The sequence below is a fragment of the Eschscholzia californica genome, unplaced genomic scaffold (assembly GCF_041429995.1).
Source record: "Eschscholzia californica isolate CP2 unplaced genomic scaffold, dmEscCali1.0.p SCAF_1, whole genome shotgun sequence".
Taxonomy (NCBI): Eukaryota; Viridiplantae; Streptophyta; class Magnoliopsida; order Ranunculales; family Papaveraceae; genus Eschscholzia; species Eschscholzia californica.
In genome coordinates, this window is record NW_028238198.1 from 349,744 (window position 1) to 374,895 (window position 25,152).

The window sequence follows — 25,152 nt, forward strand, 5'->3', positions numbered from 1 at the left end:
GGGTGACCCTTTGATATGGGTCGATTTCCAAGTAAAAAAACTTCATAAGTTAAATGTAAACAACTTGTGTAAGTATGAAATAGACATTTAATACACGGATTGCAATTGAAACCGATATTCATCATTTTTTTTTATGTATTTATAAACTATTGATTATAAACACCAAACCAAACTACATCTGAATAAATTAATAAGTATAGTATGTTATAAGAAAAAAAAAAAAAGTTAAAAACCTCATACAATTATATTTTTTTTTGTTAAGTCTCAAACAATAAACCTAACAAATCAAACCATCAACGAAAAGAATCAAGTAGCAGGGTAGGCTAGTAAATTTATGGTATATTCATAAATTTTTGAAAAAATGTATTATACTTCTATTTTTTAGGGCGTCGACTGAAAAACGTTTTTCCAATATGTAACCTAGTAGAACTGTAGAAGTGAAGTGTTCAGTCATCTATATAAACCTAGTAAGTACATGTGTGGTGACTCTGTGCGGCTACCAACAAAAAATATTTTATCTTTACCCATCTCTCTCTCTCTGTGATTCTATTTTCATCTCTCTCTCAAAATCTTACTCCTCCGTACTTGCTCTTCTCTGACCACCCAAACCCTCACCCTTTCTGTTCTCATCGTCTTCGTCTCTCTCTCTCTCTCTCTCTCTCTACAATTCTCTGCTATTCCGTTACTCATCTCTCTCTCTCTCAAATCTAAACCCTAGAATATTCCGCTAACTTCACAATCGTCTTCGTTCCGATAAGTCTTTTTCCCGATTCACTTGTTCTTCATCACTCTACTGATCCCGATTCCGATTTGTTCTACTTCAGTTGTTGAATCGGTATCGGTTTTGTTCGTGTTGGATTTTATCAATCTTGAAGTTGTTTTCCGAGAAGAATGGTTGAAGGTAAGGTTGATCTACCGGAGGATCTTATCCCGGTGAAAGCGTCTGATGAACAATTTACTGCCAAAGGTATACTGTAGTTTGTATCATTCATGCTTCAGAATTTTCCGTCGTTTTTATTGATTTGTTATGTTCCGATTCATCTGAACTTAGCCGGAGTGATTAATTCGATCGGTTCTAAGTGGAAATAAGCGGTTGTGTTATCTCATTGTTTAGTCAACTCTTAATTTGTATTGTTAGTATGGATATTAGTCATTGTTCAATTCATGTTGGTTAATTCTTTTTTTAGAGGTTTTAGGGTTTCTGATAGGTTATTTGATGTGGCTCTGTACTAGATCGGGATGCTCAATTCTTTCTTCATGGTTTGTAGTTGAATGATTTTCTGTTTGATCTCTAACTCTGATTAACTGCAGATTAAACCCTAATACATATTACTTAAAATTTTGACGAGGATATGATAAGCTGTTGGTTTTGGCCCTATAAACTATAAAGTGATAGTTGTGATGTGGTAGTTTCAGTGCCTTATAAAGTGATATCGGATTGAACGAAATAAACATGTTTTTCTGTTGTGATGAACTCGTGCAAGTTCATTTCATTTCATCTTCTTTTAACAACTATCCTTCCTTATTTATTTTTAGTCGTTGCAGTCGTTATCTTTAACAGTCCGCCTTTAGTTGTCGGTAATTTCTTATACCATTGAACGAGTTATATTCTTACCATTCTTCTAATGTAATTTGTTTATGAGGTGTCTCCAATTTCCACTTGTGTTCTGCATTGGTCTTTCTTGTTTTGTGTTGGTTGTTTCGTGTCCCTTTTTGACGATGTATAAATATTTATTTTTATTTTGGTTTTGGATTAGCTACTGAAGTTAGTTATTTTTTTTTGGGTTTTTTTTTTTATAATTTCCCCTGTTTGACGTGGCAGAGGAGGTTTCTGTGGGGAATGGCAATGATAAGGCGCATATGGTGTCCGTTGATGAATACAAAGGTGATCTTCTTGTAGATTCTTTTGCTTTGGTTTCACATAATTACTGTATTTCCTTAACACTGCAAAGAAACAAAGCTATTTTTCCTCAACTTCTTCGTAGTTGTCATGATATTGTTTGTATACGCAGATCAAGTCACTTCGGAGAACATCATACCACTGTCTCCTCAATGGCTTTACGCTAAACCGAATGATGTTAAGACAGGACTTTCTGGTGGACCAGTGGTGAACATCCAAACTTTCCTTTTGTCGTATAAATTGTTTTCTATTTTAATTGTTGTTTCCATGCACGTACAGTACGTACTTATAAAGTTTTAATATGCAATAACTTCGCAGCATAATATATTTTTGGACTGTTTTAAGAAACTCATTAGGATATGGTTTAATGCATAACGATACTCCGTCCCCTTTGAGAACTGCAGTTCGATTTTTTGTTTCCTCATTATTTATCGGGTTGTGTCTATCCATTTTCTTATTGTTATACTAAATTCTTATCACAGGTTCAGGGATTTACACTGTATTCATATAACTATTGGTTGTACGCATTGCGGTTATGTTGACATAGTGTCATATTACAGTTTTCCCAACCTTCTCCCCTTTATACTGTATCATTTTCATACCCTAAATTCGTTACAATACCAAGTAGTACAGAACTTATTATTACTTTCCCGCTGTAATAAGAACTTCCACGATTACCACTCATAAGAAAAGAAAAGTGACTTAAAGTGAACTCTGTACATGTCTTGTGATACCAAATTTCTATTTAAAGTTAAATTAATTGTCATTCTATTACATGTGACAGGATTTGCGTGCAAACAATCTGCCTCAGGGGATCTCCACAGATCCCATTCTGAAAGAGGGATGGCGCTTAGATGGGCCTCCGGAGAAGAAAGACCGAAGAAGGACTGGCCCTGATACTGAAAATAGTCGCCGCTGGCGTGAAGAAGAAAGGGAAACTGGGTTGCCTGGTAGACGAGACAGGAGAAAAGACGATCGACGTAGTGACAATGTGTCAATTAGGGAATCTGCTGACAGTAGGGCATTGGCCCCTTCTGACCGACGACGAGATGGCAAATGGTCGTCTAGGTGGGGTCCTGACGACAGAGAGAAAGACAGCCGGACAGAGAAAAGGACAGATACTGTGAAGGAAGAACTCAATAGTGAGAAACAGTCTTTATCTGTTACCAATCGTGCAGCTTCAGAGCGTGAAACCGATTCTCGCGATAAGTGGAGGCCCCGTCATCGACTGGAAGTTCATCCAAGTGGGTCATCAGTCCAGCGGCCGGCACCAGGATTTGGGCTGGGGAGAGGCCGTGGGGAGGGCTTAAATGTTGGGTTTGCTCCTGGTCGAGGAAGGTCAAGCATCATTGGAATTCCATCGATCGGTGCTGCTGCTTCCGATATAGATAGACCTGTATCTGCAAAGTCTGGTTTATCTGTTGATGCCTTTTGCTACCCCCGAGGGAAACTTCTTGATATCTACCGGAAGGAAAAGCTCGTTTCATCTTTTGTCACCTTTCCTGACACGATGGACGAAGTATCATCTATTACGCTATCAGAGTCAGTTGAGCCTTTGGCCTTTGTTGCACCTCATGAAGAAGAGGAGGTAAGATTACATGTATATTTATATATGTAATGCAAATTTGGTAATGACTGTGCTTGATTTTCTTTTTCTTTAGTTATTATTATTACTTCAAATCCTGAACCACGAAGCAGAAAATTGAAATGAATTGAAGTATCTATCAAATTATTTGCTACGTGCTGTTTCTTGTCCTGCTAACTTGCCTGAAATTGGTTATGCAAACATACATGTTCAGATTGCATTTCCACGAATGCCTTCTCTGATAGGATGCAGTTTTGTTCTTGCCTGCCTGAAGTTGGTTACACAATAGGAGAAACCTTGTGTCTGGATGAGAATATTCTCATATGTTTTTTTCCTTAATGTCTGTGATTGTAGGTAACATAAAATAGTGGATTAGATAGTTAATATGGCAACTTATCTGATGCTGAACCAATTTTAATGTGGATTAGATAGTTAATCTAAGAAAAGGTGGTCCCGATTTGTATACTTGTATATCCATATTTTGCTCACTGGGCGACTGGGGATACGCAGAGCTGGCTCTTAATACTGTCATGCGATCTCCACGTCACCTCTTAACTTACTTTCTTATTTGAGTCAGTTAATGCCTTTCCGTTCTTTTAGATTTTTACCCATTCGTATCATCTATCAGTATGTTTTTGCTGCCATATCAATATCAGTTATTAAGTTAATGCAGTTCATCCTGTTCGTGGTTTATCCTTTACTGGCTACTGATAAGTATTATGATTCTCCGGGTTTATTCTTTTTCGGGCTCCACATCTTTTTTGTATATCTGAAAATTTGTTTAGCTAGTTTCCTTTTTTCCCTTATATAAATTAGACTGCGCCATTAATAATAGTCTCTGCTTTTAACTGCACATTTTATGTCTTCACAGTATTTTAAGGAATCTTATTTTAACTATGCTCCACAGGCTGTTCTCACTGACATAAGGAAGGGGAAACTCAGTGGGAGTGGGGTTTTATATCATTCATCAAGAGAAAAGAGTATGAAATCCAATGGAGATTTGACAGCTAAAGGTCAAGGAATTGGTTCTGGAGAAAGTGAAGACCGTCCTTTACCCAGAAGTAGCCATCTTCTACAAAATAACTTGTTGGTTGGTAAGGGATTACTTGTTCAGCTTATGACCAGTGCTTGTTGTCTATGAAATGCAATTTCGTTATTTAATTTTAAGAAAATTGCTGTCTTTTTTTTGTTTCAGCAAAAGAAGTAAATCATAAAGAAGATGGACATGATGTTACTACCGCAGTTGGGAACGAGGACCAATCCAGTGGTTTGTCTACACCTCTTACAAAGAATTATGATACAAATGTTCAGAAAAAGCTAGTTGATACCAATCATGATGCTGACCTCAAAGCTGTTGAAAATGGGTGTACTGGAGATTCTGGTTTAGTTAAGCTTCCTGAACTTGAAAATGTTGATTCAACTGCTTCCCGTGATATTAGTAACAAACTACCTGATGATTCTAGTTCTTTATTTGACCCTATACCTCTCCTAGAGGTCCCGAGTACCAATAACCAGCGTCTGAGTAGTAATGGAGAGGCTAGTGCATTAGAAAGGGGCATCCCTCCTGAAGAGTGGAGTTTGTTCTATAGGGATCCTCAAGGGGAGATCCAGGGGCCATTCTTGGGTGTTGACATCATTTCATGGTTCGATCAGGGCTTTTTTGGAACTGACTTACTGGTATGTCTATCTGATGCTCCCGAAGGATCACCTTTTCAAGAACTTGGAGATATCATGCCACATCTGAGACTTAAATCTCAATCCATCTCTGGTACCAGTATTGTTCCTATGCTGGATCAGTATGATGCTGTTGCACCAAATTCAGTTCCTGATTTTCCTGGTTCAAATATATCTGAGAACCAGCACTGGGCCTCATCTGATTATGACGGTGTTTCAGTTCACCATCTTCACTCCAATATCTCAAAGCAGGAAGATGTCATGGAACCACGTTATCCAGATGGTCAGAACTTGCATGACTTTGTTTTGCAAGACAAAGGTTAGTTGATTTGTTATCTTGATTAACTTGTATGTACTTGCTACAAAAAGATTAGTTTGTGTTTTCAGTTATTATAATTATTCTTTTCCTTATTTGCAGGTGTCATGTTTCCTGGAAGTCCAGGGAGTAGCAGTGATAATCCTTTTGGAAAATCTTACAGCAACCCCCATGAATTAATGCCAAAATCTACAAACTACCCTGTTCTCACGGATAACAATGCTGAGATCACAACAAATAATAATGATGATAAGTTGCATCCTTTTGGTCTTTTGTGGTCTGAGCTTGAAAGCCAACATGTTAAGCGCCTCCAGTTGTCAGGCATATCTGGTGAAATTGCTGATGATGGACGCTATATGAAAACTAATGTTGGAATGGATGACCCCTTTGCGGATCCCAAGCAGAGCATGTTTGATAGGACTGATGGTTACAGAAGAAATGTGGCTTCTGACCCTAATTACTTTCAAGATGTCCGGGACAAAGGTCACTTTTCACATGTAGATCAAGATAGTGGCAATGAGGTAATAGAACAGTTTTTATCATACCCGCCGGAGCTTCAACAAGCAATACTCTCTACGTCTCAGCAATTACCAAGCTCTGCCATAGAGCGGTTACGAAATGCCGTTGTTTCTCAGAGCAGAACTCCTCTTCACCAGCAACAGTTGATGCATCAGCCAAGTGCCGAAGTTGAACATGTGTTAAAACTGCGGCTTCAGCAGGATCGTCAATATCAGTTGCAGCAGCAGCTTCTTCAAATGCAACAACGACAACAACAACAACAACAACAACAACAACAACAACAGCAATTACAACAGCAACAACAGCAGCAGCAGCAGCAGCAGCAACAACAACAACAACAACAACAACAACAGAAGTTGCTTCTTGAACAGTTGCTACACCAGAAGATGAACGATCATACTGGCTTTAGGCAGTTGGGAGACCAACATCTCAGATCAAATAACATGGTCGATCAGGTATTATTGAGGCAACATCTTCAACATGAAATGCAACAACATCTAGGAAACCATCCTGATCCACGTCTCGAGCAGCAGCTCAGACTAGCAAAGTTTGGCCAGAGCCCCCCACAAAGGGAACCTCACAATGGATTACTGGATATTCTATCACGTGTAAAACAGGGACAGATTATACATCCGTTGGAACAACAACTTCTCTTTCAGCTAGAGCAGGACCAACTGAGGCAGTCGTCAATGGCTTCATTGCAGCAGAAACAAATGGAAGAAGAAGAGAGGCGTAAGGGTGTTGGGATTTGGCCTCTCCAGGATAATCAGTCTGAATTATTTTACAGAGAGCAGTTAAGTAACCGTGAACAAAGTATGGCACTACATCAGCTGAGGCAGCAAGGGCTTTACGAGCCAAACTCTATACCATTTGAAAGGTCCAAAATGTCTTCGCCTAATGGTGGTACCGGAATGAGCTTGGAAGCTTTAAATGCTCTGGCTCATGTTCAAAGTTTAGAGAGACAGGAGCATCAGATGATGCACTCAGCTAATCAATTGAGTAATACTTTCTCTTCTGGTATACACTCTCACCATCCACAGATCCCCGACCAGTTTCCTGCTTCACATTTAAATGCAATTGACAGCCGCATGTTTGAGAGCAATGAGCAACACCATGGAAATAACTGGATTGCATCCCACTCTCATCGAATGCATCTTGAAGCAGAAAGGCAGAGAAGGGAGTCAGCAATTAGCGTTTTATCTGAACAACCAAGTTCAAGGGTACCAACTGGACTGAATGGTGAAATCTCAGACAGAGTTTTAATGGACCTGCTCCATCAGCAACAGGGCTTTCAGTCTGAAGACCTTAGGTCATGGGTTCCAACTGGGTCAAGTTTGTCAAATAATCCATTCAGCCTCCGCACAGATCAACATGGAGGTGTAAACAATTCTTTCATAGGTATCCCAAATCATTCTGATGCGGGCAACTCATTGCATGATAGATCGGTAAATCTTGGCAGGGACGATCCATTAACCAATTTCAAAATTAGTGAAGAATTCTCTCTTAGATCCACTTCTGGAGCATTGCTTGATGAAGAGCAGTTGTTTTCGAGCGGGAATGAGTTTTCCGAGCCAAAAGTTGGTAAGTCATCAGAAGACAGAGATACATCAGAAGGAAAGAAGGGAAGTAAGGTTACAATAGACAGAGTGAGTTCAGGGGCTCAAGTTGGCCTTGCTGAATTTGGACGGGTTCCTGCAAATTTTACGGAGCTAGCGGCTAATAGCACCCGTGTTAGGCATTCTTCAATTGGCAACTCTGGTATCTGGTTTTGTACATCCTTGCTCTTTTAGCTGAAAGGCCATGTTTTAAGTATTGTTGCTTAGAGCTGCATACTACAGTTTGCTCATGAGATACGAAATAAAATCTTGTAGGTGGAAATCTTCGCTTCTACAACGGCGAGAGTGGCCTTGATAATGCATTTCATGAAGACTCTGCTAAAGACAGGTAAGTTTATGTATTTCATGACGGCTCTGCCAAACAGTCTGTTTTCTGCATTTTGTTTTGTTTTTGAGTTTTTATCAAGCATAAGCTTTCGCTGACTTCAATATAACTTTTTTGTTGATGTTATTCGGTAGGTTCAGCCCATTTAAGTTATACTCTTCCATTATTATCTCAAGATAGGGTTAAAATGACTTCTGTTAATACCGACATGTTAATGTCTGTGGTTCAATGACGTTACATGACCCACTGCTTCAACTCATTATATATATATATATAGTTTTTTTTTTTTGTTGAGAAGCTTAAACTCATTTTATGATGAAGGCAGTGCTGATTATCTAGAAATCAGTTCTGGCCATAACACAGCTCTATTCCCTGGATTACAGCAAACAGGCTGAGGTTTCGAATGGTTATCACTTTAGGATAGGTGAATTGTTGACAATCCACATTTTTTTTGGAAATATTCTGATTTCTATTTCCTTCTTTTGTTGACAGGGCTGTTATCCAATCAAAAGGGTTCGATAACTCTTCTCGTGCATATCCGCAAGCAGTACGTGTTTTATCATCACAGGAAGGTTTTTCTGAACTAGCTTCTGCTGCAACTATCAAAGGGAGGAGTTCATTGAACATTGCAACTGATGATGGTACAGACATAGTCTTTTTCTAGAACACAGTTCTTTCTTCCTAAACAATCATTCAGAGCATCTGAGTATTTCTTCGGAGTTCAATTTGTCCAGCATCTACTCTTTTGTGCTCATATTATTTTCTAATTCACTGCTCACTAATTATGTTGAAAAACGTGAAACCAGTGGGAAGTGGAGACTACTCCGGAGCTCAGAATTCTGAAGTTCTCGGAAAGAAAGAGACCATGAAACCAGGAAGAACTGCATCTGTCAGTGACAACAATGTTTCAGAGACATCCTTCACGGGCATGGTCAAGAGTGGAAGCAAGAAGATAGTAACGGTAGATGATGATAGCATGGAGTGGTCGGAAGTAGGTGGACAAGGGAGTAAGATTGGAAAAAAGAAAGGGAAGAAGGGTAGGAACATAGATCCATCCCTTCTTGGATTCAAGGTCACCAGCAACCGCACCAACGTTGGCGAGATCCGAGGTGCAGAAGATTGATTGGGACTCAAACCTTTGTTTGTTGTTTGATATATCAGGAACTGTGGCTTACATTTGTAGCAAGAGCAACCCTAGGGGGCAGCTGCTTTAAAAGATCTTAGGTTTTATGTTTTTGATCTTCTTCTTGCACAAAGAGATACTTTTAATAAAGATTTGGGGGTAGATGTCAGATGGATACAAGTCAAGTGTAATGTTCCTTGACAAATACATAATACTAAAGAAAAGGAGATGAGCAAGGAGGAGAGTTTGTAAAGACAAATCTTCCTTTACCATATAAAGAATGTTATTAGGGCTTCTGCCAATTCTAGTTCTATAGCAGGATGTATAGTTAGTTATAGTCAGATCTGTTGGTGATGATACAATTAAAGGTTCAAGCCTCTTTCGTGGCTGACATCTTTGGGGGACCTTCGCGGATGTCAACCTTATGAGAACTATCCAGTTTTTCCTCGCGATTTGAACTCTGGTCCTTTCATTTAAAAGATGTATATGTTACACTCAAATTAAAGTTAAACTTTACAACTCCCTCTAGGATTCCATTCCACAACCACTAGCGAAGTCCAAGACCAAGACAACAAAAATACGGTCGGGGATCTGGAGAGAGACTTACAATTTTAGCGAGAATATGATCAGAGAAGATGGAGGAAGACTTGCAATTTTAATGAGAACACGATCAAAGACTTACAATTTTAATGAGAATATGATCAAAGAGGATGGAGAAAGATTTGCAATTTTGGGGAGAATAATAAGAAAATGTTTGACAGTGAGACACTATTTTTCCTTCACTATTTTTCTTTCTTTATAGGTGTGGTTCTATAGGAAAATTAAAGAGGAACAAAAATGAACAGTCAGGGCACCTACAGAAATTTTCTGAAACTTTTCTTTTGATATACACCCACCAAATCGAAATCGGTCTATTGTTAGCTGAATTACCCCAAACTTGAGTTCACTTGATTCCTGTTGCACTACTACTAGCACTGTGTGCTAAATTTTTAAAATCGTCAGTTTTTCTTGCATGGCTTCTTCCTTATCTTCTCCATCAACAACTTTCCCTCTTCAAACCCATCTTGATCCCATTTTACTCCACAAATCCACAGAAGAACACTTATTCTCTTCTCTCAAATCTCCCAAAACTCCATTCCAACTCAAAACTCTTCATGCTCAATTAATCAAAACTGGTCTCACTCAAAACGACCTTGTTTTTGGCCAACTCTTCTTATGCTGTTCTATCTCCAATTCAATGCACTATGCTTCTCAAGTCTTTCACAATATCCACCAACCTAAAATCTTCTTCTACAATGCCATGATTAAAGGGTTCTCAGAAAATGGCTACCATCAAGAAGCTTTGGGTATTTATTCCCTTATGCGAATTCGTTCTGTTTTCTGTGATTCTTTCACATTTCCATCAGTTATGAGATCAATTTCTAACCTTGAGAGGATAGAGATTGGGAAAGAGGTACATGGGATTGTTATGAAAACTGGTTTTGATGCCAGAGTTGTTGTTCAAACTTCACTCATTGATATGTATTGTGCTTGTGGGTTTCCCGATTCTGGCCGTTCCGTTTTCGATAGAGTTAATGATAAAGATGTTATTTGTTGGAACACAATGATTGCTGGTTATGTAAAATGTGGGGAGTTTAATAAAGCTAGAGAACTTTTTGATCAAAGTCCAGTGAAGAATCTCTCTTCCTGGAATACTTTGGTTAATATGTACTGTAAAACTGGAGATATTGAGATTGCAAAACAGTTGTTTGATGAAATGACTGAAAGAGATATTATCTCTTGGAATGCAATGCTCTCTGGGTATTCTAAGGTTGGTGATTGTGAGGCTGCTCGAAGACTTTTCGACCAAATGCCTAAAAGAAATGTTGTTTCTTGGAATGTTTTGATTACTTGTTATGTTCACAATCGACGATTTTCAGAAGCGTTGGAGTTCTTTAGAGTGATGCAGAGTTCAGATGTTAAGCCGAACGAAGTAACAGTTGTCTCAGTGATTCCAGCTTGTGCTCATCTTGGTGCACTTGATTTAGGACAGTGGATTCATGGTTATATTAATAGGAATAGAATCAAGATGGATATTTATGTTAATACTTCGTTGATAGATATGTATGGAAAATGTGGAAGTGTTGAAGAAGCTCAAAGAGTTTTCGATAATGCAAAAATAAAGGACACTTTCTTGTGTAACACAATGATTGAAGTCCTAGCAATTCATGGGAGAGAAGATGAAGCATTTAGGATTTTCACATTTATGAGAAACGAAGGATTGAAACCAAACGATGTCACGTTTATTGGGCTCTTGAAAGCTTGTAGTCACGTGGGTATGGTCGATCGTGGAATGAATTACTTTCAGATAATGAGAGACGAGTTCGGATTGACACCAAAGGTAGAACATTTCGGGTGTATGGTGGATCTTCTTGGGCGAGCCGGGCATTTAGACGAGGCCCATGAACTCATCAAGAATATGCCTATGGAACCTCACCCGATAGTTTGGGGAGCTTTGCTCAGTGCTTGTAGGATTCATGGAAATGTCAAGCTAGCAGAAGAAGTAGCACTTCGTCTTATAGAACTGGAACCTCAAAGCTGTGGGAATTATGTACTTCTGTCAAATATATACTCTAAAGCTGGTAGATTCAATGAAGCAGTGAGATTAAGGAAGATGATGAAGGAGAAGGGTGTAAAAAAGAAACCTGGATGTAGTTCGATCGAAATAAATCATGTTGTGAATGAATTCTTTGCAGGAGATCGAGCTCATCCTCAGTGCAAGGAAATCTATGAGAATTTAGACCAGATCATTAAGAGGTTGAAAACCGAAGGATATGTTCCATGTCTTCAATCGGCATTGCACGACGTGGACATGAATGAGAAAGAGCAAACACTTATACACCATAGTGAGAAGTTGGCTGTTGCTTTTGGACTTCTAAGTTCAGATCATGGAACTCCAATTCGGATCGTTAAGAATCTTCGAGTCTGTAAGGATTGCCATGGTTTCATGAAGATGGTCTCTAAGTATTACAGCAGGCAATTAGTTGTTAGGGATTGTAGCCGGTTTCATCATTTCAGGGATGGGTCTTGCTCTTGTTGTGATTATTGGTAACATTATCGTTTTCTTTTGTTCAAGCCATCAAAGAATTGTGTATGTATATTAAAGAGACACTTTACAACATATGGTAACACGATTTCGTTCCATATAATGATCTGTGGATCTTACCCATCAATCTGCTTCATTTGTATCTGTCAGGTTTCATTTCATCTCTCACAATTAACCTCTGCAAGAACTCTGCCCATTCTTAATAATGTTTGAGTCTTTCACCAACTACATCCTGCAACTTCAGTGCAAGATCATCCAACATGGAATATATCTCCTTAGATCGTGGGTGTCGACTATCTCCAACTACAAACTCGTGGATTACATTATTCACCTCAATCGAACTAGAACCCGGTATCTTATGAATGCCTTTATCTCTCATGAGCCTCCTCATTCTAATAACATTCTCCCATTGACCCTTAGCTGCATATATATTCGACATAAGAACATAATTACCATCATTATAGGGTTCTAATTTGATAAGTTCTTGAATTGCAGTCTCGGCCAGTTCGACGTTTCCATGAGTACTACAAGAATTTAGTAATGCCCCCCAAAGAACTTTATTTGGTTTTATCGGCATGTTTTTCATCACTTCATATGCTTCTTTTAAATGACCCGCCCTTCCCAAAAGATCTACCAAGCACCCATAATGCTTGATATTAGGTTCAATCCCGTAATCTCTAGTCATTGAATAGAACAAATTCTTGCCTTTTTCCACCATTCCTGAATGTATGCAAGCTGATAAAACACCAAGAAATGTGATATGATCTGGTTTTGTGTCTCCCATTAGCATTTGATTGAACCTCTCAAGTGCCTCTTCTCCATACCCATGCATGGCAAGTCCACCAATTATCGAATTCCATGTACATACACTCTTTTCAGTAAGCTTATTGAAAACTTGGGACGCTACATCGATGTATCCACATTTTACATACATGTCTATCAATCCAGTAGCTAAAGTAGGATTCAAGAAAACTTTTTTCCTATTGATATATTCATGAACCCATCTGCCCATCTCGAAAGCTCCGAGACGAGCACAAGCAGAGAGAACATTAACTAAAGTGAATTCATTTATCTCAATTCCTTCTATCTGCATTTGGTGAAACAGAGCAAGTCCTTCAATGTATCTCTTCTGCTTCATATAACCTGTGATCATTGCTGTCCATGAAACTACATTCGTGTCAAGCATTCTGACAAACACCTTGCTAGCATATTCAAGATCACCATAACCACAGTAGAAACTAATCAGAGAAGTTTGAGAATAAATATCACTTTCGAAACCGGGGTTTTTGAGAATAAGGGTATGTACTATCTTGCCTTGATTAAGATTGGTACAAGCCTTTAGAAGAAATGGGTAAGTGAAATTATCAGGTTGAAGTCCTTGAGCTTTCATTTGTATATAAATGCGAATACCTTTTATATTATCACCTTTAATGGCGTACCCTCTAACCATGGTGTTGAAGGTGAAAGTAGTTCGTTCAGACATTTTCTCAAACACTTGGGTAGCATAGTCAATGTGGGTCGAGTCTACTAATGATTCAAGAAGCTTGGAAAGAAGAAAATTGGTTTGATGAGATGGGTTTTTGAGAATTTGTGTGTGTAGTTGCTTGAATTGGTCCAATTTTGAGGATTTCTTGAGTAAATTGAGATTAAGAATTTGGGATTGTTTTGATCTAAAAACAGAGTGGATTTCAGGTTGGTGGTAATAAGAAATTGGAATTTGAGGTTTGTAGTTAATGACAAGGGTACTCATGCTTCAAAAATGGAGGTTCCAAAAATAAGGGGTAAGAAAAAAAAAATCTAGACTAACTTCTATTTATAGACCACCTACTTGAGATTTCAAAATAGCATTTCTAGAGATCAAAACACGCATCTCGATGAAATTATCAGAGACGGTCAAGTAAGAGGTCTAAGTCGGAGTTGATCTAAGAACATCATTGTTGTTGGGTTTTACTTCACACCGATCAAACATTTTTACAACTATTTATTGAAACAGTAAGATATGAATCCTGGTATCTGCAATGGAGAGATATACGTATCATCTACAATGTCTAAAAGCATATGAAATAATTTGTGAGAAAAAGTCACAAGTGTCATAAACACGCGTAAGTAATCTACAAGACAACAAAACGGAATATGAAAAATTTCATTTACAGACAAAATCAAGATCAAGGAGCTGTCTGGTTAGAAACCCATGAACCCTCGAAGAGTTTCATCACAGTTCTTCCCATTATCCATTCTAAATCAGAAGATGACAATGGTACTTTCTTCCCGATAAGTAAAACGGCTTCTTTTGCTTCCTTATAACCGCATTCAGCAACTACAAATGGGAAGTCGCTGCACATAAGAATGTTGACATGGAAATTTAGATCTTTCATGTTCTTAGTCGGTCAATTTTTCGACTAAAAAAAGTTGCAGTAACAATGGATATTACCTGCCCCACATTACCCGGTTTGCACCGAAGCTGGAGATGACTTTGGAAAGAAGTTCACATGTGTCTTCATATGGATATGGCTTCCTTGAGATTCTAAACAAAGCACTGAACTTAACATAGACCTGCCCACTTTTCTTGTTTAGGACAGGATGAGATATTTGCACTTATAATCGTTTAGAAAGACATTCATTCATGATTACCTGGGGAAACCTAGATAGGTTAAGAAGATCAGAGAATGTCTTCTTCTCCTCGTCGTTTCTGCAAAGACAATATTACATTTAAGTATTTGGTTCTTTACCGACAAAGGCAAAGATAAAAAAGATGATTTCACACGGCAGATCAAGGAAAATACATTGGTGGCTTGCAGAAACCAAAATGGTCAAGCAGTACAACTGTTGATGGAAAATCGGAGCAGAGTTCCTCGATCTCGGAAATATGCAGATTAAGACCCTGCAAGGAATTATCTGTCGATAAATAACCATTACGATTTCATGCATTTATAAAGCTAAGGCACTTATATCTATTGAATTGGTATCCTCATTATCGTTGATGAAATAGGTGAAAGCAATAAATTTACGGGGAAAGCGATTTTAAGGAAATACCTTCATGCACATGAATCCCACTGGTACTCCAAGTTCTCCTGCTTTAGAGAACAATGCCCTCCCAACTTCATTTGTCATCTATATGAGAGATAGAATACTTGAGTGAGGATCTGGAAGAACCATATACGTTTTATATCATATCTAAGTTGGAAGGTGATTAATCTCCATGTTAAAAAGCTTAAGTTAATCTTTTTTTGGATAAAAAAAAAGCTTTAGTCTTTGATCATACACAAACTAAACATTTTCTAGTCTCTGCGGCGTTACGGAACTACGGAAGAATTCGCGAAGTTTCTTTAAGAAGCAATCACTACATATTGGCTACCCAGAAGATGAACATGTTACCTTCTGCCCAGAAGGCCATAAATATGGATTGAACCGAACAGCACGAAATCCATTCTGAATCAAGAGGAAGATCGGAATTGTTAGCACGAGCCTTTGAGGGTAAAACTATTAGTAATCTCATACTGTCAGGGCATCTGACTCTGACTAACCTTCTGAACAAGATCTTCAAGCTGTTTTATTCCAGTCCCATCTTCTGCAGGGTTTGCAAGGCAACATCCGACGAATTTGTACGGGTACTTCTTCAAGACACTGTTAAAACAAAACAACTGTTTTCTGAATCAAATTAACCTTAAATCATTTGGCTTTTAATATAGATAAAGATGCACAAATCTTCAAGGCAGATTCAGCAGAAACGAAAATGGTTTCTAACGTTGAGTGCGTGGTCCTCGGTTAACAATATTTACTAATGGGTTTGCTTTGTCTGTAGGAAAATGTTGAACTCTTCGGTAACGTGTAAGCCAAAAAGAAAAGTCGGATTCTGGCAGACCTTGTGACTAAATAATGATCGAATTTGTGATTGATGGGCTGCACTATGAGTGCACCGTCTACTTCAGCTTCCCCCATACACTGTAAAGAGAAGAATGAGAAAAACAGGTAAAAAGAAAACGCATAACATAACTTATTCATTAAATGTATTTGAAATGAAGCATCTTTTCTGTGTTGACCGAACATATTGACGCGCAACTAAATCCAGCATACACCCCTGTCATCCCTGACTTCATGTTTTGCACACCGAAGTTGGGTCTGTGACCGCATCTTTCTAACTTTCTGTCATTCTGTGAACTAGAACTTCTCCTTCCATGTTCACGTTTTTCTTTTATGGAAAAGGGTCATATGTTAAAGCAAAGTTGCAAATAGTGCATCAAAGAAGTACAAGCTACAAAAGCAGCAAGATGAAACCTAAAAGCAGGATACACCCCTTACATTGATAACCACCCTTTACAAGACATATAAGTAAACGGACCATGCCAAAGTTTCGGGTGAACTGTTTCTCTGTTCGCTTTTTGTGGTAAATAGCGACCCATCTTCAAGGCAATTTCAACACAGCCCAACTCAATTCTTATTGTTCTGGATTAATTGGAAACCCAGATCCCAACCTTTATACATCCTCATGCTTAGTTTACTCAATTCAATTCTAATCTCACAAACCAAACAAAACTAATATAACACAAATATCACTCCTAAATGAGTGAGCTCAATCAAATTCTGAGTAATGGGTATAACCATACCTTGAGCAAGAAGTCGACATTACCAGGTAGGGAAGGTTCTTGACCAGGAAAATATGGGTATTTATCTGCAGCCTATTAAACCCAATAAGATTAGAAGAAACTAGGGTTTATGCCAAAACAAAGTTAAAAGTTGAGGTGTGGGTAGTCAGTAGTGTTACTGACCTCCTCAGGAGATGCCCAGACATGCAAATGGGAATCAATGATTTTGAGTTTGCTACAAGAAGTAGAAAGAGAGTTTTGATCACTCTTACTCGTCGCCATTTTTGTTGCAGAGATCCGAGATCGAAATTTGGGAAAAAATGGAATTGAGGGTCTTGTTGTTGAAGGAGAAGAAAATGTGATTGATGAAATCAGAGGTTTCAGTCTCACTGTTGCCATTTCTCTTCTAGTTCTACTATTGGTTCTAGTTCTACTATTGGTTCTGATCTCAAATATCCAACTTCCCTCCGTGCCTGACACGTGTACTTGACATTATTTTAGTGTTTTCCAATGGTTGGTCATTTGGCAAATAAAGAAATTTCTGGAGGTACAAAATTTTGAGTAGAAACAAATTTTTTTCTTCTACCAAACACTTATATTTTCAACTACTTCCCTCTGGTTCCTATCCCACTTTCACCATAAACTCCGGCGACCTTCATTGTGAACTCCGACGACCTTCACTATAAACTCCGGCGAGATTCACCCGGCAACACATCTTCGTCTCTCATTTCTCTTTGTCTATCTTCTCCATCTCTTCCCTCCCTCTCTCATCTCTCTTCTCTCTATATATCCGGCGAAGGGGAAGAACCCCTTCGTTTGGAAACCAGACTAGATGAGATCTGGTCTCATCTCGTTTCGTCTGAACCAGACGAGACCAGATCTTGTCTGGTCGTCTGAAAACAAGAAATCCGGCGAAGGGGTTCCTCCCCTTTGCCGGAGTTAGATATGGAGAGAAGAGAACCAGAAGAAAGAGAGAGAGTGTGTGAAGAGAGAGACAGGAGAAAGAGAGAGAGTGAAGAGATAAGAATTCGGACGACATCAGACACCTCCGGCCAACGACATTTTGCCGGCGATGCTAAGGGTATGTTTGGTTTATGTTTTTTTTTGTTTTTACCTTTTTCCCGGGAAACTAGCCTTGTTTTCCCAAAATACTGACCTTTTCAATTAATCAACTTTGACTTTGATGTTGCAACAGAACTTTTTTTTGAGAATATTAGGGTTCCTAATTTTACCATTAATTTGAGAATAGTCTCACATGAAAGAATTAGTGTATAACAACCAATTATATAAAAACCTACCTATTTGCTAATGAAATCAGTTAGATGTTGCGAAAATGTCCAAAATGTTCTTATTCCTTTCCAAAAAGATCGATTTGAGTTTAAGGGGTAACTCTAATTAATAGGGGTGAGCAATGGTCGATTTTTTTCGATTTTAACTTGAGCCGAAGTCAAATCAATAAATGGAGGTTTACTAAATCGTCGGTCGAAGTTGAACCGATTATTCAGCTGACGGACATGGTTCCACCCGGTTTGGTTCGGCTCAGTTGATCGGTTTAGCCGAGAACAATTCATTTCATTGCATAAAAAATAAATTTCTTACTCTTGATTAGGATTCTTTTCATTTCTTTCTTTTTCCGTTTAACACTTTTAAACTTTATTAAATTATTAATAATTTAAGATAATTCAGAACTTTTTTTTGCTAAAGTTTAGTATTTCTTACTCTCTACTTCTATATATAATATTTTAGTATGATAAATACATTAGGTTCGGTCGATTCGGCTTGGGCGGTTCTTGAAAACTCAAGCCACCAAACCGATTTAAGTTGCTCGGTTTTTCGACCGAACCGAGTCGAACAGTGATATTTTCGGCCCTAAAATCGACCGACGCGGTTCACCTTGGTCTGGTTCGGGCGATTATTGGTTCGATTTTTGCTCACCCCTACTAATTAGTTAATCGACTGCCTTATAGTAATGTAGAAACAAACTTACGCTCTCATTTGGGTACACATATTACCCTTTCTCTTTGGTTATACATCTTTTTCGTGAACGGTACAAATCCATTTGCCTCCATTATATCCAATATTTCTAGTTTAAATATCGAGCAAGAATTAAATTTTTACAAAACAGACAAATTAGAATGCAATGTTAAATTTAGGATTATGTGATAATCAAAGACATAAATTGAAATAATCGACACGATAATTTAACACGGTTGAGTTGTTCCTCTATAATTCCGAATTACATTCACAGAGAAACCAGTAATAGATTTATTAATAATCACCATAATTTTGGCCAGGACCCTATTTCCTTTGTGCAGATGCCTTCGTATTCTCTTTCAGATTGAACCTTCTTGGTATCCAAGGCGACTAGCGATAAAGTGAATCTTCGATATGACGAGAAAGGCTTTATGGACCAACTCATACTTAGAGCATCTCCAATGCAAAACTCAAAAAAAAAAATCTTTATTTAACTCATGTGTCAAGTTTCAATTGAGATTCTCATTCCTAGGTGGCGAAAATAGAGATCCTTAATTTTTGAGTGTCTCCAATGCAAAACTTTACTTATCTTATTTACTTATGTGGCATGGTTATTTTTGTAAATAAAAATAATTAGTTATTTGGAAAATATGGAAGACTTAATTGGTTGAAAATCAAATATTGATGAGTTGGACAATTAGAGATATCTCAAGAGGACACTCTAGAAATAGAGTGTCCTCTTGAGATATCTTTATTCCACCCTCGACACGTCATCTTAGAGATCTAAATAGCATGTTGCATTGGAGAGAGTTTTTAAGGAAAAACTCTAAGAATCATACGTGGCACTCAGAGTTTCTAAGATTGTCGCATTGGAGATGCTCTTATAGATTGCAGTTATTTCCTAAGTTTCGTAACTATTAACTAATATGGAAAAGTAAATCATATCTATCCATAATAACGTTAGTACATTACAAGAGATATTCTAAATTATATCCATCTATAACAATATTATTAAAGGCCAGCGCTTTGGGGAAAGCTAAATAGTTTCTGAGGTGTGAAATTTTAAAGGGAATATGCAAAATTTTGAAAATTTTCCGGGGAAACATATTTGGGTTATTTCCTTAATAGCCCCCAACTTTGTGACCAGCTTCCCGCCTAGCTCCCTAAATTAGCAAAAATACCCATATGGCCCCCTATTTCAGTTATCTTTAACTTCTGTTACTCTCTCTCCTCCATCTCTTTTTCTCTCTCTGTCAAGTCACGCCACATCATCATCTTCTCCGGCATAAGTCGCCGGCAGGCCAAATTTCCGGCCGGCGACCTTAAATTTTTTTTTTTTTTATTCTCTCTCTCTCCAAAAAAAAAAAAAAAATTTCTCTCACATCTCTCTCTCTCTCTAAACTCCAGCGAAGGAAACAGTTTAGAGAGAGAGATGTGAGAGAAATTTTTTTTTTTTGGAGAGAGAACAAAAAAAAAAAATTTAAGGTCGCCGGCCGGAAATTTGGTCGGCCGGCGACTTATGCCGGAGAAGATGATGATGTGGCGTGATAGATGATGTGGCGTGACTTGGCAGAGAGAGAAAAAGAGATGGAGGAGAGAGGGTAACGGAAGTTAAAGATAACTGAAATAGGGGGCCATATGGGTATTTTTGCTAATTTAGGGGGCTAGGCGGGAAGCTGGTCACAAAGTTGGGGGCTATTAGGGAAATAACCCAACATATTTTATGGGGAATATGTTTCAAAATTAAAAACTCTTCACCTCACCTCTCTCCTCCATCTCATCTTCTATCTCTGCCACCTCATCATCTTCACCGACGAAGGTCGCCGGTCGGTCAATTTTCCGGTCGGCGACCTTCAAACATTAAAGAAAAAAAAAATTCTCTCTCCTTTCTCTCTCTAAAAAAAAGATTTTTTTTTTTTTGTTTTAAGACCTAGATCTGGTCTGTTCGTGAGGAACAGATTTGTTCCTCACGAACAGAACGGACCTAGATCTGGTCGAACAGAACGGACCTAGATCTGGTCGAACAGAACGGACCTAGATCTGGTCGAACAGAACGGACCTAGATCAGGTCGAACAGAACGGACCTAGATCTGGTCGAACAGAACGGACCTAGATCTGGTCGAACAGACCAGATCTAGGTCTTAAAATATTTTTTTTTTTAGAGAGAGAGAGAGAGGAGAGAGAATTTTTTTTTTTTAATGTTTGAAGGTCGCCGGCCGGCGACCTTCGCCGGTGAAGATGATGAGGTGAGGTGGAGATTTTTTATTTTTCCCCCTAACAATTTACAAAATAAATTTGTCAAACAAAATTGACTAATTTTTGACCAAGTCTTCACACCCCGGAAACTATTTAGCTTTTCCCAAAGCGCTGGCTTTATTAAATTATATCTATCTATCTATAACTAAATATCTCTATCTATAGTAACATTGTTAAATTATATTATACTTATAGAGTAAATAAGTGAAACTCAATCTTCTCTCTTCAAATATCTTGGAATATTTTGAACTCAACACCTCAAGATGGGATTTTTTTTCTTACATGAAACATTTAGATTTGACTAAAGAATAAAGATCCCATGCAAATATACTTCTCACAAATATAGCCACAAAAATAAAACTTCACCAAGGATAACTAACACATTTTCCACAACATATTGGATTTCCTTATTCATTAATAATTCTAAAATATGACATAATAGGCATCACAAATTAATACACATTATATGAATTTCAAGCATTCCATTAACATTTGACAACAGATTTAATTGGAGTCAAATAAATTTGTTTATGCCAAGAGTATCTGAAAGTTATAGGTAGTAATCGAGAGAAAGGTCTGCCTTCGAGCAATAAGCAGTTTCCACCTTCCAATTTCTTGAAAATGCTAGGATCAACTTGTTTTATGCTGTGAAATCCTGGACATCTAATAATCACTTGAGATTGAAAACAATCACAATTACTTTTAATATTAACTTGGAATTCGGAATTTCCATCTATTTTGTTTCCTGTTTCCCTTTGGTGGATGAGGATACCATGATAATTACATTGCCCCATACCTACATATACAACATATTATCGTTTTAGTTCGTAAGTGTTTCGTGAATTGCGTGCAAATTCAGATTTCAGATGTGAATAAGTAAATTCTAGCAATATTATATATGGGGTAGAAAAAACATTGAGGAGATGACACAATGTTTACTCACTGCATTCCATGAAGAAGAGAAAGACAAACAAAACCAAGAAAAACTTCAATACATTTGCCATATTTCTTTTTTATTCTATTTGAGGTTATGGAGAGAGTTCATTTTTATAACCTACAACATGATCCTTTTTTAGTAAATGAATAAAATTCTCATTAGTTTTAATTTTTACTCTTTTTGACTAGATATAGATATTGACTTGAGACATCAAAAGGTAAATACTCACATATGGGTGTATCAGGATGAGTTTATTTTTTTGTTGAAATGTGTCAAAATGATTTAGTATCAATTTTATAAGACATAGTATTTGGCGTGAACGAAGAAAAAGTTGTTTGTTGGGCTTGGCTCGTTAGATCTTGAAATATTCTGTTATTTCACCTATTTCTTCAACAAACTTGGACTATACCACTTTACTAAATTTCCTTTGAAATTTATGATTGGAGACTGAAGATTGAAATTAGCCTTATGTCAAAAGTGAACAAATTTAGTTAAGATAACATCAAACCAATTTTAACAAAAAAAGGAAGGAAACAAACAGATAACAAACCACGAATTTAGGGATCAATGGTGGATTTTTATAGTCAAAATATCCACAATGTTGTTAAGCAATCCCATATTGGTGGGAGACAGGAGTGTGGTGTTCCTCTTAAGAGGTTAAGCACCGTTCCCTAGTGAGACCTTTTAAAACCGTGAGACCCAAGTGTGTCAAAGCGAACAGTATTACTAGCAGCCCGGAAGGCTGGTCCGCACCATCCTATAACACACAAACATTTTTTAATAGATATTTTAAGACATTGAATGCTAAGTGCTAATTAACTGATAAATATATAAGAACCTCCTTCATTTAGTAGAATACTAAGTTGTATCTTGTGCCCTAGGGTACGAACAACTGTACCAATTAAATTTGACGGAACTTTAACCCAATATTTCTAAATGTGTCTCATAGTATTGCTTTACGCTTTCCCTAAACATGCCACCCGACTTTCCATATTTATTATTACTATATTCTGGATACCCTAACTATTTGGTGTTCTACTTATTATTTTTTTTCTTAAATTAGTTATTTTATGAGTGCCTCTAAAGGCGCCTCTCGAAAATGCTATAGGGGTCTCCCATTGCTGTTTGACCGTAGTCAACACTGACACCTATAGACGTCCCCTACTCGGACTGACTCGTCCAAAGCTCAAAGCTTTAGACATCGGACTGGTCAGTCCGAGAGAAGATTAAATCTAAACCATCTATCTCTCTAGAAAATCTTGAAGATTAAACCTAAACCATCCCGGACTGATTTTTGAGAAGATTAAACCTAAACCATCTGAAGCTATTACAAATCTTAAGAACTCATTGAGTCTTGATTCAATACGTGACCCACCATTACCCCGGATAAGATTTCTATTAGTTTGGATCATCATTAATGGTGGGGTTCTTCATCAAACTTGAAATTGGACAGTAGATTTAGGGTTTCTTCATCATACTTTCGAATTTGGCCAACAGATCTAGGGGTTCTTCATCATACTTTCGAAATTGAATGGCAAAATCTAGGGATTTGATTTTGTGTTTAAGTTAGATTAAGATAAAAGTAGAGAGAAAAAAGAAGCCGAAAAAGATTGAAAATGGGTTTAGAGTTTAGGGTTTAATCTTGTGTTTAATATTTGGGTTAATTCCGTTTTGGCCCCCGATTTGTGACCAACTGGCCGTTTTGGCCCCCATAAGTGTCTGGCAGTTCGTTTTAGCCCCTAGGGCTAAATTTTTGACGAAATTATCCTCGGGGGCCAAAAAAGAATTATTTGTGAAAAAGGTTAAAAACAAAAAAAAAATCACATCACACCTTTCTTTATCATCCACCTCATCTTATCACTCCTCCACCACACCACCTCCTCTCCACCTCACCCTTCTTCTCCGGTGGAATGTTGCCGGCCGGAATAAAAAATTCTCTCTCTTCTTCTTCCTTTCTCTCTCTTCTTCTCTTCTTCCTCCTTTCTCTCTCTCTCCTCTTTTCCCCTCATCTTCTCTCTCTCCCTCCTCTCTTTATATCTCCCTATTCCGGCGAAGGTTTACCTTCGCCGGAAAATTCTGGATCTGGGGTTTGAAACCCCAGATCCAGATCCTCTTCATCTGGGATTTCCTAGACGAAGAGAGTTTCTTCGTCTGGAATCCCAGACGAAGGGGGTCTGGATTTGGGGAAACCCCAGATCCAGAATTTTCCGGCGAAGGTAATCCTTCGCCGGAATAGAGAGAGATAAAGAGAGGAGAAAGAGAAAGGAGGAAGAAGAGAGAGGAAGAAGAGAGAGAAAGGAGGAAGAAGAGAGAGAAAGGAAGAAGAAGAGAGAATTTTTTTTTTTTAATAAAGTGGCCGGCCGGAATTTTTTATTCCCGCCGGAGAAGAAGGGTGAGGTGGAGAGGAGGTGGTGTGGTGGAGGAGAGATTAGATGAGGTGGACAAACAAAAATAAAAATTACAGAAATGCCGCCGGGGTAGAATTGGGAGGTTGGATAAAATTTGGGGCCAAATAGAAAATTTTTGGGGCCAAAACGAACTGCCGGACACTTATAGGGGCCAAAACGGCCAGTTGGTCACAAATCGGGGGCCAAAATGGAATTAACCCTTAATCTTTTGAAGATTAATGGGTTTTAGTTGGTTGATTTTCAGATTTCAGATTGACTTTTAAATTGAAAGTAGAGAGGGAAGAAAAAAAATGAAGAAGAGAAGAAGAAGAAGAAGGTGCTTAGGAGGCCCCTATAGGTGTTTTGGGATAGGCCCCTACAACAGTTTTCGGAGGCGTCTATAGACGCTCCCTTATTTTATTGAGAGGGATATTTCAATTTCTTTTTTTAAACCCTTGTAATTCTTTTGTTTTCTTTTTTTCTTAAATTAGTTATTTTGTTTCTAATAATGACACGGTTATTTTTTTCTAAATAGTTATTTTATTTCTAAAGACTAATTTTAAATTCTGGAACGGGTTTCTAGACAATATTCTTTATTAAAAAAGGAAGTTTGTCCCAGTCAGCGTTTTACCCTTTTGTTTCATTATATAAATTTTGTAAACCTATCTACGTAAAAGAGTTTAAGTACCATTTTAAAATCATAAAACCATGAAGTGACTGATCAGATAATAACTCTAGCGATTTTTTTCTGTGACAAGATCTCTAACGACTTAGAAAGCTAATATGCACAGTACTAAGAGTTTCCACTATTTTTTTCGTAATACGTTTTAAAATCATGAGACTCTGAAGTGACCGAACGGATAATTTCTTTA

The 25,152-nt window shown here is 37.9% G+C and overlaps 2 protein-coding genes and 2 pseudogenes across 4 annotated transcripts; 2 read left to right on the plus strand and 2 right to left on the minus strand.

Moving 5' to 3' along the window:
• The first annotated feature begins 287 nt into the window (after nt 1–287).
• On the plus strand, nt 288–9,360 carry LOC147562826 (uncharacterized). Its single transcript, XM_086673330.1, has 10 exons — nt 288–967; nt 1,823–1,885; nt 2,013–2,107; nt 2,685–3,488; nt 4,393–4,579; nt 4,681–5,478; nt 5,578–7,752; nt 7,866–7,938; nt 8,428–8,576; nt 8,742–9,360. The coding sequence occupies exons 1-10, from the start codon at nt 892–894 to the stop codon at nt 9,056–9,058; spliced, it is 4,737 nt and encodes a 1,578-aa protein (XP_086529456.1). The 5' UTR covers nt 288–891; the 3' UTR covers nt 9,059–9,360.
• A 293-nt stretch (nt 9,361–9,653) lies between these two features.
• Nucleotides 9,654–13,893, minus strand: LOC147562827 (pentatricopeptide repeat-containing protein At1g08070, chloroplastic pseudogene; annotated as a pseudogene). Its single transcript, XR_015239742.1, has one exon. The product of XR_015239742.1 is annotated as a pentatricopeptide repeat-containing protein At1g08070, chloroplastic pseudogene (transcript).
• Nucleotides 10,071–12,270, plus strand: LOC147562828 (pentatricopeptide repeat-containing protein At3g62890 pseudogene; annotated as a pseudogene). The gene has a single exon (XR_015239741.1). The product of XR_015239741.1 is annotated as a pentatricopeptide repeat-containing protein At3g62890 pseudogene (transcript).
• A 218-nt stretch (nt 13,894–14,111) lies between the features above and the next one.
• LOC147562829 (catalytic/ hydrolase) lies at nt 14,112–17,191 on the minus strand. Its single transcript, XM_086673360.1, has 10 exons — nt 16,910–17,191; nt 16,748–16,819; nt 16,006–16,085; nt 15,668–15,767; nt 15,519–15,572; nt 15,177–15,254; nt 14,927–15,024; nt 14,775–14,832; nt 14,575–14,696; nt 14,112–14,477 (listed from the first exon to the last, which is right to left on the minus strand). The coding sequence occupies exons 1-10, from the start codon at nt 17,123–17,125 to the stop codon at nt 14,309–14,311; spliced, it is 1,047 nt and encodes a 348-aa protein (XP_086529486.1). The 5' UTR covers nt 17,126–17,191; the 3' UTR covers nt 14,112–14,308.
• Nucleotides 17,192–25,152: the final 7,961 nt, after the last annotated feature.

Bases quoted from the DNA above. Each gene is read 5' to 3' on its own strand.
- LOC147562826 (XM_086673330.1), top strand. From the start codon at position 892: ATGGTTGAAGGTAAGGTTGATCTACCGGAGGATCTTATCCCGGTGAAA. The intron at 2,108-2,684 runs GTGAACATCCAA...TACATGTGACAG, and splicing joins GACTTTCTGGTGGACCAGTG to GATTTGCGTGCAAACAATCT. The intron at 4,580-4,680 runs GTAAGGGATTAC...TTTTTGTTTCAG, and splicing joins ACAAAATAACTTGTTGGTTG to CAAAAGAAGTAAATCATAAA.
- LOC147562829 (XM_086673360.1), bottom strand. From the start codon at position 17,125: ATGGCAACAGTGAGACTGAAACCTCTGATTTCATCAATCACATTTTCT. The intron at 16,820-16,909 runs GTCAGTAACACT...TGGGTTTAATAG, and splicing joins TCTGGGCATCTCCTGAGGAG to GCTGCAGATAAATACCCATA. The intron at 15,255-15,518 runs GTAACATGTTCA...TCTCTCATATAG, and splicing joins TATGGCCTTCTGGGCAGAAG to ATGACAAATGAAGTTGGGAG.